This window comes from Callorhinchus milii, unplaced genomic scaffold (assembly GCF_018977255.1).
Source record: "Callorhinchus milii isolate IMCB2004 unplaced genomic scaffold, IMCB_Cmil_1.0 Scaffold36, whole genome shotgun sequence".
NCBI lineage: Eukaryota > Metazoa > Chordata > Chondrichthyes > Chimaeriformes > Callorhinchidae > Callorhinchus > Callorhinchus milii.
In genome coordinates this window covers 704,949-722,665 of record NW_024704777.1, presented here as the reverse complement: position 1 = coordinate 722,665, position 17,717 = coordinate 704,949, and the positions used below count along the sequence as shown (strand labels likewise).

The 17,717-nt window shown below is 50.2% G+C and overlaps 1 protein-coding gene across 1 annotated transcript in view; it reads left to right on the top strand.

The window, feature by feature from the left end:
• The first annotated feature begins 575 nt into the window (after nt 1–575).
• Nucleotides 576–17,717, top strand: part of LOC103171925 (zinc-binding protein A33-like) — an 18,824-nt gene continuing 1,682 nt past the window's right edge. Inside the window, exons 1-4 of the mRNA XM_042345241.1 lie at nt 576–1,005; nt 1,091–1,186; nt 1,528–1,758; nt 1,955–2,189. Coding sequence (XP_042201175.1) covers nt 595–1,005; nt 1,091–1,186; nt 1,528–1,758; nt 1,955–2,189 — 973 coding nt within the window. The 5' untranslated portion in view covers nt 576–594. The remainder of the gene's footprint in view (nt 1,006–1,090; nt 1,187–1,527; nt 1,759–1,954; nt 2,190–17,717) is intronic.

Sequence of the window (17,717 nt, the reverse complement as noted above, 5' to 3'; positions counted from 1 at the left end):
CGGGCATTCAGCATCTCTGTCTCCACACTCTGGAACTCTTCCCGCATTCCCTCTGCCTCACCGCCTTCAAGTGCCATTTGAAGGTCTTTGTCGTCGACCTTCAATTTCAAAAGCCCTCATTGCCTTACACGGCCCTTCCTCCGCCACCTCCTTCAACTCAACTGACCCGGCCACACCAATCGGTCAAAAAACGCAGTTCGCTTGTTATCACCCCTACCCAACCCATTATCCGCCTCACCGTGCGAGATTTCCGCCATTGTACATGTCGTGCACCAGAAAACCATCTCATAGAAAAGAGATCTTTCAAACAACCTCAAATTAACCCATTTGATGGCGCTTTTTGTCATCCTCCAACCCGTCCCCGCCCCACCCAACATGCACACCACCCCTCTACATATTCCAACGCCTTCCTTGCTCGGTTGTCCTTGTCATTGTACAAAGTTTTCTCATCTTCTCTTGGGATCAAAGTCACAATAAACGGATTTCACAAGAAGAGACTAAAGGAGAGGGTCTGGCAGCTCAGTGACTGGGATCCGCCTACAAACTTACATCGAAACCGAAACCAGTTTCAATCAGGAAGTGCTAAGGATCAAAATGGCTTCTAGACTCCCGGCTGAGATCTGGACCGAGGAGATCATTTGCCCGATTTGTCTGGATTTCTTCACTGATCCTGTTAGCCTGGGCTGTGGCCACAACTTCTGTCGCTCCTGTATCACCCGGAGCTGGGAAAAGCAGGAGATCAACTGCTGTGCTGTTTGTCAGGAGACATTTACAGAAAAGAACCTCACAGCCAGTTGGGCCTTGGCGAGTCTAGCAGAGAAAGCTCGAAAATTGGGCCTGACCCCGACACAGACGGAAAATAAACTTCACTGTGAGAAACACCGGGCGCAACTGAATCTGTTCTGTGAATCTGACAAGAAAGTGCTGTGTGTAGTTTGCAGTCATGGGCAGGAACACAGAGGCCACAGCTTCCTACCCATTGAAGAAGCTGTTGAAATCTATAAGGTAAGAATACTCCTCAAGAAGGATTGTATCTGATCCACCTGATATTTTCACCTTCAAGCAGGTTAATTCTGTGTATTTATTCCAGGAAAAACTTATATCCTCCTTAGCTTCTCTCACACAGAGGAAGGAACCTGGTTTACAAGCAGAAGCCAAACAGAAAGAAAAGATTTCACAACTGAAGGTGAGATTTCACAAATGATGTCTCAGTGTCTCAAATTACTGTGTGTACACGGTGTTGTCTCAGTGTCTCCAATTACTGTGTGTACACAGTGTTTCGGCTCAGTGTCTATGTTTACTGTGTGTACACGATGTGATGTCTCAGTGTCTCTGGTTAGTGTGTTTACACGGTGTAATGTCGCAGTGTCTCTGGTTACTGTGTGTACACGGTGTGATGTCTCATCGTCTCTGGTTACTGTGTGACACGGTGTGATGTCTCGGTGTCTCTGTTCAATGTGTGTACACGGTGTGATGTCTCAGTGTCTCTGGTACAGTGTGTAATGGTTGGATGTCTGACATTTGCAGGAACAGGTGAACAGTCTGCAGACCCACGTCACGGGTGAGTTTGCTAAAATGCACCAGAGTCTGACGGACAGAGAGCAGCGAGTGATGCGAGATCTCAGACAACGAGAGGAGGAGATTTTAAAGCGAATGGAGACAAATCTGCGAGAGATTCAATGCAAATTAGATTCTGTTGAACAACAACTCTCCGAGTTACAGACACAGATGGGAAAAGACGCTCTCACCTTCCTGCAGGTAAAGAGATGACAATATAATGGCGTTGAGTAACAGTTACACAAAATTCTGGAGCAAACAATCTAATTGTGATTGATAAAGAGTTAAAGAGATCAGCCATTGAATTGGGTCTTGAGAGACGCAGTCCACATGAAACTTTTTGTTGTCGGTTGTGACTCAGGTGGAGATGACATCTGTCTGTGTTTGATTTCATTAGGAGGAAGCTGCTGTCAAAAGAAGGTATGAAATGATCTTGACCAAACATTCCAGAATTGAACCCACAAACCGCCCACAAGGTGCAGTTTCACATTATATTGTGATCGTGTCTTATTTCAGGGTCAGTGACGAGGTGTTTGATCTGTCAGTGTGTGAGGATGAGCTGCCTGTGGCCAAGTACAAATGGCCTTTGAAGAACACAGTATGGAGACAGATTATAGACAACATCAGCCCAGGTAAATGTCTCCCATTCTCACCCTGAACCCGTGTCAATAGACTTGTATTCACCTGGTTCCCAACACATACCCTCCACACACTCCCGCACACAAACACATACCGACTCCTCACTCACATTTGCACATAATCGCAACACCCTCACAGACACCCGCACACAACTCACACACACACGCTTTGCACACACAAATCACACACACATAACTCTCACACACAACTCTCCCTCACACCTCACACACATCTGAAACATAAACCCCTCACAACACTCATCAAACATAGCCCTCACACACACCACTCACACACCTCACAGACACCTCATAAACACCTGTCTCAGACACACGTATTCACGCCTCACACACTCATCTCTTACACACACCTGAAAGCATACACAACAAATACATATCTGATACACAAACACCTCAAAATACTAATTACGCATAAAACTCACACAGAACGCTCACACACACATCTCACACAAACCATACACAAACTTCTCAACCACACCTGACACACACCCCTCAAACACACAACTCTCACATAAGCACTGCTTACGTAACACAGCTCTCTCTCACACCTCTTACAAACATCCCCTCACACACGCTTCACCCACAAACACACCTCACACACACACACACACACACACATCTCACATACATCTATTACAGGCTTAACCCTGAAACACATATCGCTCACACATTCACACCCTCTCACGTAAAGCCTCGTGCACACATTCACACACACAGTCACACACACACACACACACAAACTTACCCTCACACACCCACACATACAGCCCCTCACACATCCCCTCAAACAGACCGTCATACGGATCCTCACATACACGTTCCCACTTCCTCACGCACACCTTCACACACACTCACACACAACCTCACACACACCCTCATACACAAACCATGTATGTGGAGTCCTGTAGTTTCAGTGGTTAGAGCACTCGCCTTGCTATTATTACCCTGTCATACACACACAGCCACTCACACCTCTCAAACCCATCCCCCCTCACACAGACCCTCGTAAAGACCCTCACTTGCACGCTCACACACACACTCACCTATCACCTCACACAAAACCCCTCACAAAAACTCTCACACAAAGACACTTCCCGCTCACACAAACCCTCACACACACACTCACACACAACAACTCACACGCATCGTCAAACACACCCTCACACACACCCGCACACCACCTCTCTCACAACCACTCACACAAACCCTGACACACACCACTCACATGCACCATCAGAAACCTCACACACACCCCTCAAACACACCTATCACACACAACCGTCCCATACGCCCTCACAAACATCCTCACACGTACCCTCACACATTCTCACATAACCCCTCTCTCATTCCCTCAAACACACACACAATCCTCTCACACAGCTCCCCCCCAGTCACACTCACACACACCCTCACACAAACCTTCACACATCCCCTCTCACACCCTCTCACACACAACTTCACACACACATTCACTCTTACACACCATCAGAGGTGTGTACAACTCACACGCCACCTCACGCACACCCTCTCACACACTCATACGCAGCTCTCATGCAAACCCCTCACATACATCCTGACACACACCCTCACACACACCCTCACACGCACGCCTCAAACACCCACTCACAGACACACCTCACACACATCCTCACACATAGCTTGACACACACCCTCATACAATCCCTCTGACACTACCTCAAACACTCACGCGGACACTGCCTCAAACACTCACGCGGACATACCCCCTGAGGATCCTCCTCACACAAACCATCACAAAAACCCTCCCACACGCCTTCACGTAACCATTCACACACTAACACTCACACACATCACCGCACAGACCCTCACAAAACACTCACACACACACACAACCTCACAAACACTTAAACAGACACTCACACAAACCCCTCACACACACCCCTCAAAGACCCTCAAAAACCCCTTCGCACACACACTCACACACAGTCACATACACTCTCCCATACACAACCCTCACATATCCTCACACAAACACTCACACACGTCCTCACATATTCCGTCACACATCCCCTCACACAGTTCAGGACACATTCTCTCACACATACACTCACAAACACCCTCATACACAACTCTCACACAAACATTCACACACAACCGATCACACACACACTCACACATCCTCACACACACCGTCGCGCACACTCACAACCTCAAACACACACCCTCACAAACACCCTCAAACACCCCGCTGACACGCACACCCTTACTCATCCACTCACACACACCCTCACAATTATTCGCACACACATCCACTCACACACACACACACCCTCGCACAGAAACTCACACATTCCCTCACACAGCCTCTCACATACACCTTCATAAAACCGCTCACACACCATCCCCAACACACACCCTCACACAAACCCTCACGCACACACTCACACGCACCGTCACACCGACTGTGACCCTCTGAGCTGGATTGTGTCCCTAGCTTTAGTTGTCTTCACACACGGTCTGAGCTCTCAGACGTCCTCTCACTCCACTTTGTGTTGTTTCTCTCTCTCAGCTCCGCCCTCTCTGACACAGGGATCCTGACACAGCCCATCCCGACCTCATCCTGTCTGAGGACCTGACCAGAGTGAGACACGGAGACACAGGGCAGCAGCTCCCGGTCTCCCCAAAGAGGTTTGATACCTGTCCCTGTGTCCTGGTGTCTGAGGGCTTCACATCAGGGAGACATTACTGGGAGGTGCAGGTGGCCAACAAGACTGAGTGGGATGTGGGATTGGCCCGAGAGTCTGTCAACAGGAAAGGAGAGATCGCACTGTCACCAGGGAACGGATTCTGGGCTGTGACACTGAGAAACGGGGATGAATATAAAGCTCTGACCTCTCTGGTGCATCAGTTCTCCGTCTGTCCCTGAGAGAGAGACCCGTGAAGCTGGGAGTGTTCCTGGACTATGAGGGGGGAGAGGTGACATTTTACAACGCCGATAACATGTCCCATCTCCACACTTTCACCCAGAATTTCACTGAGAAACTCTAACCTTACTTCAGTCCCAGTTTGAATTATGGCGGCAAAAACTCACAGCCTCTGAGGATCTGCGGGTGATGGGTTAATGAGGAGGAAACCCTCAGCCATGACCTGTGTTTGTTTGTGATGGCCACGAGGCTGAAACTTTTATAATCTGTGTCGCTATACAATAAAGCTTGTGGTTTATATTACAGCTTTCACACTGTGCCCACGGCTCAAACCTTTCACGATGTACTACATCTCTCTTTCTCTATCAGTCACTCTCTCTTTCTCTCTCTCTGACACTCTCTGTTTCCATGTCAGACAGACAGAGTGAGTGTGAGAGTAAAGGAGAGTGTCTCTGTGCCTTTCTGAAGGGCATTGGCGGCCATCTTTGTTAATGGGTTGGTGGGGAGGAGGGGAGTCAGGTGGTGACGGCCGTCTTGCTAACGGTGATGTGATCCGGTCGGTAACATCATGTGTGTGACGGCAGGAGCCTGGCGCCCGCCATCTTGGTAAAGGCGGCGGGAGTCAGACTGTGACGTTGTGTGCCTGACGTAGGAAATCTGGCGGCCGCCATTTTGGTAAAGGCGGCGGGAGCCGGGCAGTGACGTCATGTGACTGACGTAGGGGCGGAGCCGCGAGCCGTTCGTGTATGTGTGCGTGTGGTTTGGGTGTGAGCTGTTTGTGTTTGTGTATGTCTCTGTGTGTGTGTCTGTGTCTGTCTATGTGTTTCTGTGTCTGTGTGTGTTTGTATGTGTGTGTGTGTGTGTCTGTGTCTGTCTATGTGTGTTTGTGAGTTAGTGTGTGTGTATGTGTGTGTTTGTATGTGTGTGTATGTGTGTGTGTGTGTGTGTTAGTGTGTGTGTGCGCCCTTACAACCTGTCCGGCATCAAACACACTGTGAGTGACAGTGGGTTACACACACTGTGTTTACTCTGATCCCTGTCATGTCTCTGTGTCTCTGATCTCAAGGCTGAACAGTAACAGACTGACCGATGGCTGCACTGATGCTCTGGTCTCCGCTCTCAGTACAAACCTCTCACTGAGGTTCCTGGACCTGAGGCTTAACTCCTTCACAGACGGCTCTGTCCGCGCTCTCCGGCGCCTCATACAGACCTGCACCAGTCTGGAGAGGATCAGGTGAGTGTTCGTGTCAGTGTTTAATGTGATAAACACACAGAGAAAGGGCTGCGGATCAGAATGGGAACAGTTTGAGGGGATTTGTTTATTCATTAAACTGCGACATGAACAGTTTTGCAGTTTGTGCCATTATCCCGTGGGTTCATTTCCTGTTTAATGTGTTTCAGGCTTTTGGGGAATGGGTTCAGTTCAGACGGAGAGAATCAGTTGGAGTCACTGCGGGGAATCAGAGCTGAGATGTCAGTGATAGTGTGACACTGACTGAGGCAGTGACTGTCCACACAGTCTGTGTCATATGGCATATATTCTGGACACTGTAGTGACTGATTATTAAAGATGTTGATCCTGATTCCTCTCCCATCTCTGCTCTGGGGACCGTTATTGACACACACCGACTCCGGGCGTGTGGGCGGCTTTGGAGAGCCCCGAACCTCAGTCACTGCTAAACTGCTGTAAGTGACCACAACTGATGCACTTTCTCTCACAGTCTCTCTCTCTCTCTCTCTCTGTGTCAGTCTCTCTCAGTTTATATATTTCCGTCTCTCTATTTCTTTCTCTCTATTTCATTGTCTTTCTTAGTCTCCGTCTCTCTCTCTCTCTCTTTCTCTCTAACTCTGTGTGTGTGTGTGTGTGTGTGTTTGCCTCAGTCAGTGCGTGTCTATGAGATTGTGGGCGAGAGAGCAGTCAGTCTGTGTGAGAGAGAGAGAAGTTAGTGTGCGAGAGAGAATGAGAGCAGTGAGTGTGTGAGAGCAGTCAGTGTGTGTGTGTGTGAGAGAGCAGTCAGTGTGTGTTTGTGTGTGGGAGAGCAGTCAGTGTGTGTGTGTGAGAGAGCAGTCAGTGTGTGTGTGTGAGACAGCAGTCAGTGTGTGTGTGTGAGAGAGCAGTCAGTGTGTGTGTGTGTGTGTGAGAGAGCAGTCAGTGTGTGTGAGAGAGAGCAGTCAGTGTGTGTGTGTGAGAGAGCAGTCAGTGTGTGTGTGTGTGAGAGAGCAGTCAGTGTGTGTGTGAGAGAGCAGTCAGTGTGTGTGTGAGAGACAGCAGTCAGTGTGTGTGTGTGAGAGCAGTCAGTGTGTGTGTATGAGAGAGCAGTCAGTGTGTGTGAGAGAGCAGTCAGTGTGTGTGTGTGTGAGAGAGCAGTCAGTGTGTGTGTGAGAGAGAGCAGTCAGTGTGTGTGTGTGTGAGAGCAGTCAGTGTGTGTGTGTGTGAGAGAGCAGTCAGTGTGTGTGTGTGTGTGAGAGAGCAGTCAGTGTGTGTGTGTGATAGAGAGCAGTCAGTGTGTGTGAGAGAGAGCAGTCAGTGTGTGTGTGTGAGAGCAGTCAGTGTGTGTGTGTGAGAGAGCAGTCAGTGTGTGTGAGAGAGCAGTCAGTGTGTGTGTGTGTGAGAGCAGTCAGTGTGTGTGTGTGAGAGAGCAGTCAGTGTGTGTGTGTGTGAGAGAGCAGTCAGTGTGTGTGTGAGAGAGCAGTCAGTGTGTGTGAGAGAGCAGTCAGTGTGTGTTTGTGAGAGCAGTCAGTGTGTGTGTGAGAGAGCAGTCAGTGTGTGTATGTGAGAGAGCAGTCAGTGTGTGTGTGTGTGAGAGCAGTCAGTGTGTGTGTGAGAGAGCAGTCAGTGTGTCTGTGTGTGAGAGCAGTCAGTGTGTGTGTGAGAGAGCAGTCAGTGTGTGTGTGAGAGAGCAGTCAGTGTGTGTGAGAGAGCAGTCAGTGTGTGTTTGTGAGAGCAGTCAGTGTGTGTGTGTGAGAGCAGTCAGTGTGTGTATGTGAGAGAGCAGTCAGTGTGTGTGTGTGTGTGGGAGAGCAGTCAGTGTGTGTGTGAGAGAGAGAGCAGTCTGTGTGTGTGAGAGAGCAGTCAGTGTGTGTGTGTGAGAGCAGTCAGTGTGTGTGTGTGTGAGGAGAGAGCAGTCAGTGTGTGTGGTGTGGTGGTGGAGAGAGAGCAGTCAGTGTGTGTGTGTGAGAGAGCAGTCAGTGTGTGTGTGTGAGAGCAGTCAGTGTGTGTGTGTGTGTGAGAGAGAGCAGTCAGTGTGTGTGTGTGTGTGAGAGAGAGCAGTCAGTGTGTGTGTGTGGTGAGAGAGAGAGCAGTCAGTGTGTGTGTGTGTGAGAGAGAGCAGTCAGTGTGTGTGTGTGTGTGTGTGTGTGAGAGAGCAGTCAGTGTGTGTGTGTGTGTGTGTGTGAGAGAGCAGTCAGTGTGTGTGTGTGTGTGTGTGTGTGTGTGAGAGAGAGAGCAGTCAGTGTGTGTGTGTGTGAGAGAGAGAGCAGTCAGTGTGTGTGTGTGAGAGAGCAGTCAGTGTGTGTGTGTGTGTGTGAGAGCAGTCAGTGTGTGTGTGTGTGTGAGAGAGCAGTCAGTGTGTGTGTGTGTGTGAGAGAGAGCAGTCAGTGTGTGTGTGTGTGAGAGAGAGAGCAGTCAGTGTGTGTGTGTGAGAGAGCAGTCAGTGTGTGTGTGTGTGTGGGAGAGCAGTCAGTGTGTGTGTGTGTGTGAGAGAGAGCAGTCAGTGTGTGTGTGTGTGTGTGTGTGGTGTGTGAGAGAGCAGTCAGTGTGTGTGTGTGTGTGTGTGTGTGAGAGAGAGCAGTCAGTGTGTGTGTGTGTCTGTGTGTGAGAGAGAGAGCAGTCAGTGTGTGTGTGTGTGTGTGTGAGAGAGCAGTCAGTGTGTGTGTGTGTGTGTGTGTGTGAGAGAGCAGTCAGTGTGTGTGTGTGTGTGTGTGTGTGAGAGAGCAGTCAGTGTGTGTGTGTGTGAGAGAGCAGTCAGTGTGTGTGTGTGTGTGTGTGAGAGAGCAGTCAGTGTGTGTGTATGTGTGTGTGTGAGACCATTTATTTCTTAAACCATTCTGCGATGATTAATTCAAGTAAGTGAAACTGAACCTCGCAGTCGTGATGGCACTGCGGGATCGCGCCCCCTTTCCTCTGACAGTCAATCGTCTTCCAGTCGGTCGCGATCTCACGGATCCGGGAGCAGCCGCGGCTGAGATCCTGAATCTCGGGGCGAGACAACACCTGGTCCCACAGGTTGACCTCGGTCTCCTCTCCCCGGAGCGACTGAGAGGCATCGAAACCCCCGCCCGGCGAGTCTTGATCTTGACCCTCAACTTGCATTGATATATGTGGGATTGGCCCGAGAGTCCGTCAACAGGAAAGGAGAGATCGCACTGTCACCAGAGGGTGGATTCTGGGTTGTGGGACTGAGAAAAGGGGATAAATAAAGAGCTCTGACCTCTTCCCCCCACTCTCCTGTCCCTGAGGGACAGACCCGGGAAGGTGGGAGTGTTCCTGGACTATGAGGGGGGAGAGGTGACCTTTTACAACGCCGATAACATGTCTCATCTCCACACTTTCACCCACACTTTCACTGAGAAGCTTTATCCTCTCTTCAGTCCCTGTGACGGTGACCCTCTGAGGATCTGTCGGGTGACGGATTGATGAGGAGGGAACCCTCAGCCGTGACCTGTGTTTGGCGGTGATGGCCACGAGGCTGAACCTTCATAGTCTGTGTCGCTGTACAATAAAGATTGTGGTTTATGTCACACAGTTCACACTGAAAGTTTGGGTTAATATCACTGATATGAATACGGTTTTGCATTGTTATTACTGAGGACGTTGTGGGCGGTTACACAGTGCAGCGCCGCCTCTGGGGGCAGTACAGTGGTACTCAGGTGTTTCTGTGTGATGTGAACCCGGAGTAATAATAATAATAATCATTGCATTTGATACAGCGCTTTTCACGTCTTCTCGACGTCCCCAAGCGCTTCGCGGCACAGACCGCAGAGTGTAGTGACTGTGTATTTGTGGGCGAACGCGGCGGCCGATTGCGCGCAGCGGCGTCGGTCCCACACGCGGTCGTGGGTTGAAAGTGACCCATTGGCGATTGTTTTTGTTGCGGAGAGGATCGTTATTAGGGCCGTGTGTGGGGTCAGGAAACTCGCCCGAGGTCCGGCCCTGACCCCCGGGGATTGAACCCGGGTCTCTCGCTGCACAGCGAGTGCTCTCACCCCTGAGCCACAGGACCCCACAGAGCAAATCACAGCAAACGGTTATTCCCCTCAAACCCACGACGGCCGCCGGAGAGACGGAGAAGCGGTGAACGGCCGTCGGGGTCCGACCGCTCTCCGGCATTAGACGGCGATGACCGGACCCGGGGCCGGAGCCGCACCGGTAATGTCGGGGGATTCGGTGGGAAACCCTTCACCGACACAAACGCCGAACGGGAACGGAAAGGGATCCGTCAGTGATCACCGACACTGAGGAGGAGCTCCGAGTCGCGATCCTCCGCGAAGGGGAGAAATAAATAGTTTATTGGTTTGTGTCGGGAAACTCTGTCCTCTCTCTCTCTCTGTCCATCTCACACTCTCTCTGTCCCTCTTTCACTCTCTCTCTCTGTCCCTCTCTCTCTCTCTGACCCTCTCTCACACTCTCTCTCTCTGTCCCTCTCTCACATTCTCTCTCTCTCTGTCCCTCTCTCTCACTCTCTCCCTCTGTCCCTCTCTCACACTCCCTTTCTCTCTCTCTCTCTCCCTCTCACACTCTCTCTTTCTCTCTGTCACTCTCCCTCTCTCTCTGTTCCTCTCTCACTTTCTCTCTCTGTCCCTCTCTCACACACTCTCTCTCTCTCTCTGTCCCTCTCTCACACTCTCTCTATCTCTCTGTCTCTCTCACACTCTCTCTCTGTCCCTCTCACACACGCACTCTCTGTCTCTGCCCCTCTCTCTCTCTGCCCCTCTCTCACTCTCTCTCTCTGTCCCTCTCTCTCTCTCTGTCCCTCTTTCTCTCACTCTCTCTCTCTGTCCCTCTCTCACTCACTCTCCCTCTGTCCCTCTCACACTCTCACACACTCTCTCTCTCTCTCTGTCCCTCTCTCTCTCTCTCTCTCTCTCTCTGTCCCTCTCTCTCTCTCTGTCCCTCTCTCTCTCTCTCTCTGTCCCTCTTACACTCTCTCTCTGTCCCTCTCTCTCTCTGTGTCCCTCTCTTTCTCTCTCTGTCCCTCTCACTCTCTCTCTCACTCTCTCCCACTCTTTTTCCGCTGTAGACAGAGAGAGTGAGTGTGAGAGAGAGACGGTAATGGAGTGTCTCTATGCCTTTCTGAAGGGCAATGGCGGCCATCTTGGTAAAGGGGGCGGTGACGTCATGCGATGACGTGCGCAGTCGGGTGGCCGCCATCTTGGTGAAGGCGGGGGAGCCTGGCAGTGACGTCATGTGATGACGCGGAGCCGAGAGCGACGCTGAGGGCCGAGGGGACGGCGTGTGGTCAAGTCTCCGCCGGTCACCGGGGGTCAAGGCCTCGGGATTCGGGATCTCTGTCCCTCTCTCTCTCTCTCTCTGTCCCTCTCTCACTCTCTCTCTCTCTCTCTCTCTCTGTCCCTCTCACTCTCTCTCGCTCTCTGTCCCTCTCTCACACTCTCTCTGTCCCTCTCTCACTCTCTCTCTCTCTCTGTCCCTCTCTCACTCTCACTCTCTCTGTCCCTCTCTCTCTCTCTCTCTCTCTCTGTCCCTCTCTCACTCTCACTCTCTCTGTCCCTCTCTCTCTCTCTCTCTCTGTCCCTCTCTCTCTTTCTCTGTCCCCTCTCTCTCTCTCTCTGTCCCTCTCTCTCTCTCTGTCCCTCTCTCTCGCTCTCTGTCCCTCTCTCTCTCTCTGTCCCTCTCTCTCTCTCTCTGTCCCTCTCTCTCTCTCTCTCTCTCTCTGTCCCTCTGCGAGAGAGAGATACAGAGAGAAATACATAAAAAGATACCGAGAGAGAGAAGTAATGGCGAGTGATACACACACAGAGAGAGAGAGAGAGAGATACAGATATATATATATATAGAGAGAGAGAGATACAGAGATATATATATATATAGAGAGAGAGATACAGAGATATACATATATTTATAGAGAGAGTGATACAGAGCGACACCCGCATAAGTCCAGAGAGGTCACAGAGAGAGAGAGAGGTACAGGTACAGAGAGAGAGAGAGAGAGCGACACGGAGTAAAGATCCCGTTCGCATGAGCCACCGAACCGCGTTGAGCTGCGACCGTTTGCGGGACCTGAACTCGGGCCCCAGAGCCGCACTCGGGACTCGCCTCAGCGGAGGAAGCGGCGGCGTTCCCGCAAACGCCACCGTTCCCGCAAACCCCACCGTTTCCGCTCCGGTTCTCGCAGCGATGACTCAGTGACCGACGACGGACTGGAATACGGAAGGAAGACACCGCTCTCTCTCTCTCTCTTCTTCGTGTAATCTGCGGAACATAGAGAGAGAGAGAGTGAAAGGGACAGAGAGAGAGAGAGAGAGAGGGAGAGAGGGACAGAGTTCTGTTGGCCGAACGCAGTCCGTCCGCTCTATTACAAAAGCCATTTTAATTTAGTTTGAGGAGGAAACTCTGATATTTTTATATTGTTATTTGCCCAACACCGGCCCGACCCTTAATTAGTCGAAATCAGGTTTAGGTAAATGGGCGGGGCTCCGGGCTGTGGGCGGGGCTGTGGGCGGGGCTCGGGACAGTGGGCGGGGCTCAGGGATATGGGCGGGGCTCGGGGCAGTGGGCGGGGCTCGGGCTGTGGGCGGGGCTCGGGCAGTGGGTGGTAATCGGTGCAGTGGGCGGGGCTCGGAACTGTGGGCGGCACTCGGTGTTGTGGGCGTGGTTCGGTCCTGCGGGAGGGGCTATGTGCGGGGCTGTGGGCGAGCCTCGGTGCTGTGGGCGTGGCGGAGGCTGCGGGCGGGGCTCGTCCCTGTGGGCGGGGCTCGAGTTTGTTGGCTGGGCTCGGGGCTGTGGGCGGGGATCGTGGCAGTGGGCGAGGCTCGTGTTTGTGGGCGGAGCTCCTGGCTATGGGCGGGGCTCGGGTTAGGATTAGTGGATTAGGGCTCGGGTTTAGGGTTAGGGTTAGGGTTAGGGATAGAGTTGAGGGTTAGGGTTTAGCGTTAGTGTTAGAGTTAGGGGTTACGGATTGGGGTTAGGGTTAGGTTTTAGGGTTAGGGTTTAGGGTTAGGGATAGGATTTAGGGTTAGGGTTCAGGATTAGGGTTAGAGTTAGGGGTTAGGATTTAGTGTTACGCTTTAGGGTTCGGGTTTATGGTTAGGGTCAGGGTTTAGTGTTAGGGTTTAGGGTTTAGGGATAGGGTTAGGGTTAGGTTTAGGGTTAGGGTTTAGGGTTAGGGTTAGGGTTCGGGTTCCGGTTAGGGTTTGAGTTATGGTTAGGTTTGGGATGGGTTAGGGTTAGGGATGGGTTGGGTCAGGGTTTAGGATTAGAGTTAGGGTTAGCCTTAGGGTTTAGGGTAAGGGTTAAGGTTTAGCGTTAGGGTTAGTTTACGGTTGTGTTGGGTTGGGTTGGGTTGGTTTAGGGTTAGGGTGAGGGTTAGGGTTATGTTTAGGGTTTGGGTGAGTTTGGGTGTGTGTGATGGTGGGGTTTAGGGTTAGCGGTTAGGGGTTAGGGGTTAGGTAAAGGGTTAGGATCCTAGGGTTACGGTTAGGAGATTAGGGTTAGGAGGTTAGGTTTATTGGTTATTGTTAGGATTTGGGGTTATGGTTAGGGATTAGGGTTAGGGCTTAAATTTAGGGTTAGGGTTAGGGTTAAGGGGGTTAGGGTGAGGGTTAGGGCGGTTAGGGTTAGGTTTAGGGGTGTTAGGGTTAGGGGGTTTAGTGTTAGGGGGTTAGGGTTAGGAGGGTTAGGGTTGTTAGGATTAGGGTTAGGATTTATGGTTAGGTTTTAGAGTTTGTGTTAGTATTTAGCGTTAAGGTTAGAGTTGGGTTGATTTAGGGTTAGGGTTATGGTTAGGGTTTAGGGTTAGGAATAGGTTGGGTTGGGTTAGGTTGAGGGTGAGGGTCATGTTCAGTGTGTGGGTTAGGTTTAGGTTTAGGGTTTGGGTTTGGGTGATTGTGGGGGTCGGCTTGGGGTTTATGGTTAGGGGTTAGGGTTTATTGTTAATGTCTAGGGTTAGGATTAGGTTTAGCGTTAGGGTTAGGGTTAGGGTTAGGGTTAGGGTTAGGTTGGGTTGTGTTGGGTTGGGTTTGGGTGAGGGTGAGGGTTAGGTTTAGGTTTAGGTTTAGGGTTTGGATTTGGGTGAGTGTGGGTGTGGGGGTTGGTGTTAGGTTTAAGGGTTAGTGTTATGGTTAGGGGGTAGTGTTGGGGTTTGATGTAAGGGTTAGGGGTTAGGATTAGGGGTTAGGTTTGGGGTTAGTGTTAGGTTTAGGGTTAAGGAGTTTACGGTTAGTGCGGTTAGCGTTACGGTTAGGAGGTTAAGGTTAGGATTTGTGTTAAGTGTTTAGGATTAGGGGTTAGGTGTTAGGAAATTGGAGTAAGGGTCAGTTGGAGTGTTAGGGTTAGCGGTTACGGTTAGAGTTAGGGGTTAGGCGTTAGGGTTAGGGTTATGATTAGGGGGGTTAGGTTTAGCGTTAGGGTTAGTCGGGTTAGGGTCAGAGTTAGGGGTGTTAGAGTTAGTGGGGTTAGGGTTAGGTGTTTAGGGTTAGAGGGGTTAGGGTTAGAGTGGTTAGGGTTATGGATGTTAGGGTTTGGGCGCTTAGGGTTCGGGGGGTTAGTGTTAGGGTTCGGGTTAGGGTTAGGCTGAGGTTTAGTGTTAGGGTTAGGGTTAGGTTTGGGTGGGTTAGTGTTAGGGCGGTTAGAGTTTGGGGGATTTGGTTTAGGGGGGTTAGCGTTAGGGGGTTAGGGTTAAGGATGTTAGGGTTTGGGCGTTTAGGGTTCGGGGGGTTAGTGTTAGGGTTAGGGTTACGGTTAGATTTAGGGTTAGGGTTAGGCTGAGGGTTAGTGTTAGGGTTAGTGTTAGGGTTAGCGTTAGGTTTTTTAGGGTTAGGGTGGATAGAGTTTGGGGGGTTGGGTTTAGGGGGTTGGGCTTAGGGGGGTTAGGGTTAGGGGTGTTAGGGTTAAGGGTGTTAGGTTTAGGTTTAGGCTGAGGGTTAAGATTAGGGCTATGGCTAGTCTTAGGCTGAGGCGTAGGGTTGGGATTTAGGGTTAGCGTTTAGCCTTAGGGTTAGGATTTATGGTTAGGGTTTAGGGTTGTGTTAGGGTTTAGAGTTAAGGTTATGATTGGTTTAGGGTTAGTGTTAGGGTTAGGGTTTAGGATTAAGATTTATGGTTTGGATTAGGTTTAGTGTTTAGGGTTAGGATTAGGTTCGGTTGGGTTAGGTTGAGGGTGAAGGTAAGGATGAGGGTGTGTGTGAGGTTTAGGTTTTGGGTTTGGGTTTGGGTGATTGTGGAGGTCGGGTTGGGGTTTAGGGTTAGGGGTTAGCGTTTAGTGTTAATGTTTAGGGTTAGGATTAGGTTTAGGGTTTAGGGTGACGGTTAGGTTGGGTTGTGTTGGGTTGGTTTTCGGTGAGGGTTAGGTTTAGGTTTAGGTTTAGGGTTTGGATTTGAGTTAGGGTTAGGGTTAGGGTTCGGGTTAGGGGTAGTGTTAGGTTTTGGGGTTATGGTTAAGGGTTATGGTTAGGGGTTAGGTTTCGGGTTAGGTTTAGTTTTAGCGTTAGGGTTAGGTTTAGGTTTAGGGTTAGGGCGGTTATGGTTAGGGTTGGGTGGGTTAGGTTTAGGGGGTTAGAGTTAGGTGGTTTAGGGTTAGGGGTGTTAGGGTTAGGGTTGTTAGAGTTAGGTGTATTAGGTTTAGGGTTAGGATTAGGTTCAGGGTTTAGGGTTAGGATTAGGTTGGGTTGGGTTAGGTTGAGGGGGAGGGTGAGGGTTAGGTATTAGGTTCACGTTTATGCTTAGGCTTAGGGTTAGGATTTAGGCTTAGCGTTTAGAGTTAGGGTTAGGATTGAGGGTTACGGTTTATGGTTAGTGTTAGGGTTTAGAGTTAAGGTTAGGGTTGGGTTGGTTTAGGGTTAGGGTTGGGTTAGGTTTAGGGTTAGGGTTGGGTTAGATTTAGGATTAGGGTTAGTGTTAGGGTTGGGGTTAGGGTTTATTGTTAAGGTTTAGGCTAAATATTAGGTATAGGGTTAAGTGTTAGGGTTAGGGTTAGGTTGGGTTGGGTTGGGTTGGGTTTGGGTGAGGGTTAGGTTTAGTTTTAGAATTTGGATTTGGGTCAGTGTGAGGGTGGGAGTGGCGGTTAGTGTTAAGGGTTAGGGTTAGCATCTTATGGTTAGGGTTAGGAGGTTAGGGTTAGGGTTTTGGTTAAGTGTTTACGATTAGGGGTTAGGAATTAGGGTAGGTGTTAGTTGTAGTGTTAGGGTTAGGTGTTAGGATTAGAGTTAGGGGTTAGGCGTTAGGGTTAGGTTAGAATTAAGTGGGTTAGATTCAGCGTTAGTGGTTATTGGGGTTAGGGTTAGAGTTAGGGGAGTTAGATTTAGTGGGGTTAGGCTTAGGGGATTAGGGTTTGGGGGTTAGGGTTAGAGTGGTTAGTTTTATGGGGGTTAGGATTAGGGGGTTTAGGTTTCGGGGGGTTCGTGTTAGGGTTAGGGTTAGTGTTAGGCTGAGGTTTAGTGTTAGGGTTCGGGTTAGGTTTAGGGTTAGGATTAGGTGGGTTAGGGTTAGGGCGGTTAGAGTTTGGTGGATTAGGTTTAGGGGGATTAGGGTTAGGGGTGTTAGGGTTAAGGGTGTTAGGTTTAGGGGTGTTAGGTTTAGGCTTAGGGTTTATGGCTATGGTTAGGCTTAGGCTTAGGGTTAGGGTTAGGGTTAGCGTTTAGAGTTAGGGTTAGGTTAGGGTTAGGGTTAGAGTTAGGGTTTAGGGTTTGTGATAGGGTTTAGAGTTAAGGTTAGGGTTGGGTTGGTTTAGGGTTAGGGTTAGGGTTGGGTTAATGTTAGTGTTTGGGGTTTAGGTTTAGGGTTAGGATTATGTTTAGGATTTAGTGTTAGGATTAGGTTGGGTTGGGTTAAGTTGAGAGTGAGGGTGAGAGTTAGGTTTAGGTTTAATTTAGGGTTTGGGTTTGAGTGAGTGTGGGGTTCGGGTTGGTGTTTAGGGTTTGGGGTTAGGGTTAGGATCTTATGGTTAGGGTTAGGGTTAGGAGGTTAGGGTTAGGTTTGGGTTAAGTGTTTAGGGTTAGGGTTAGGAGTTAGGGTGAGGGTTAGTGGTAGACTAAGGGTTAGGGTTTAGAGTTAGAGTTAGGGGTTAGGCGTTAGGCTTAGTGTTAGGGTTAGGATTAGGGGGGTTAGGATTAGGTTTAGGGTTTGGATTTGTGTGAGTGTGGGGGTGGGGGTTGTGGTTAGTGTTAAGGGTTAGGGTTAGGGTTAGGGTTAGGGGCTAGTGTTAGGGTTTGGGGTTAGGGTTAGGCGTTAGGGTTAGGGGTTAGGTTTCGGTTTAGGGTTAGGGCTAGCGTTAGGGTTAAGGAGGTTAGGGTTAGGTTTCGGGCGGTTTGGGTTAGTGGGGTTAGGGTTATTTGGGTTAGAGTTAGGGGGGTTAGGGTTAGGGGGTTAAGGTTAGGGTTGTTAGGGTTAGTTGTGTTAGGTTTAGGAATTTAGGGTTAGGTTAGGGTT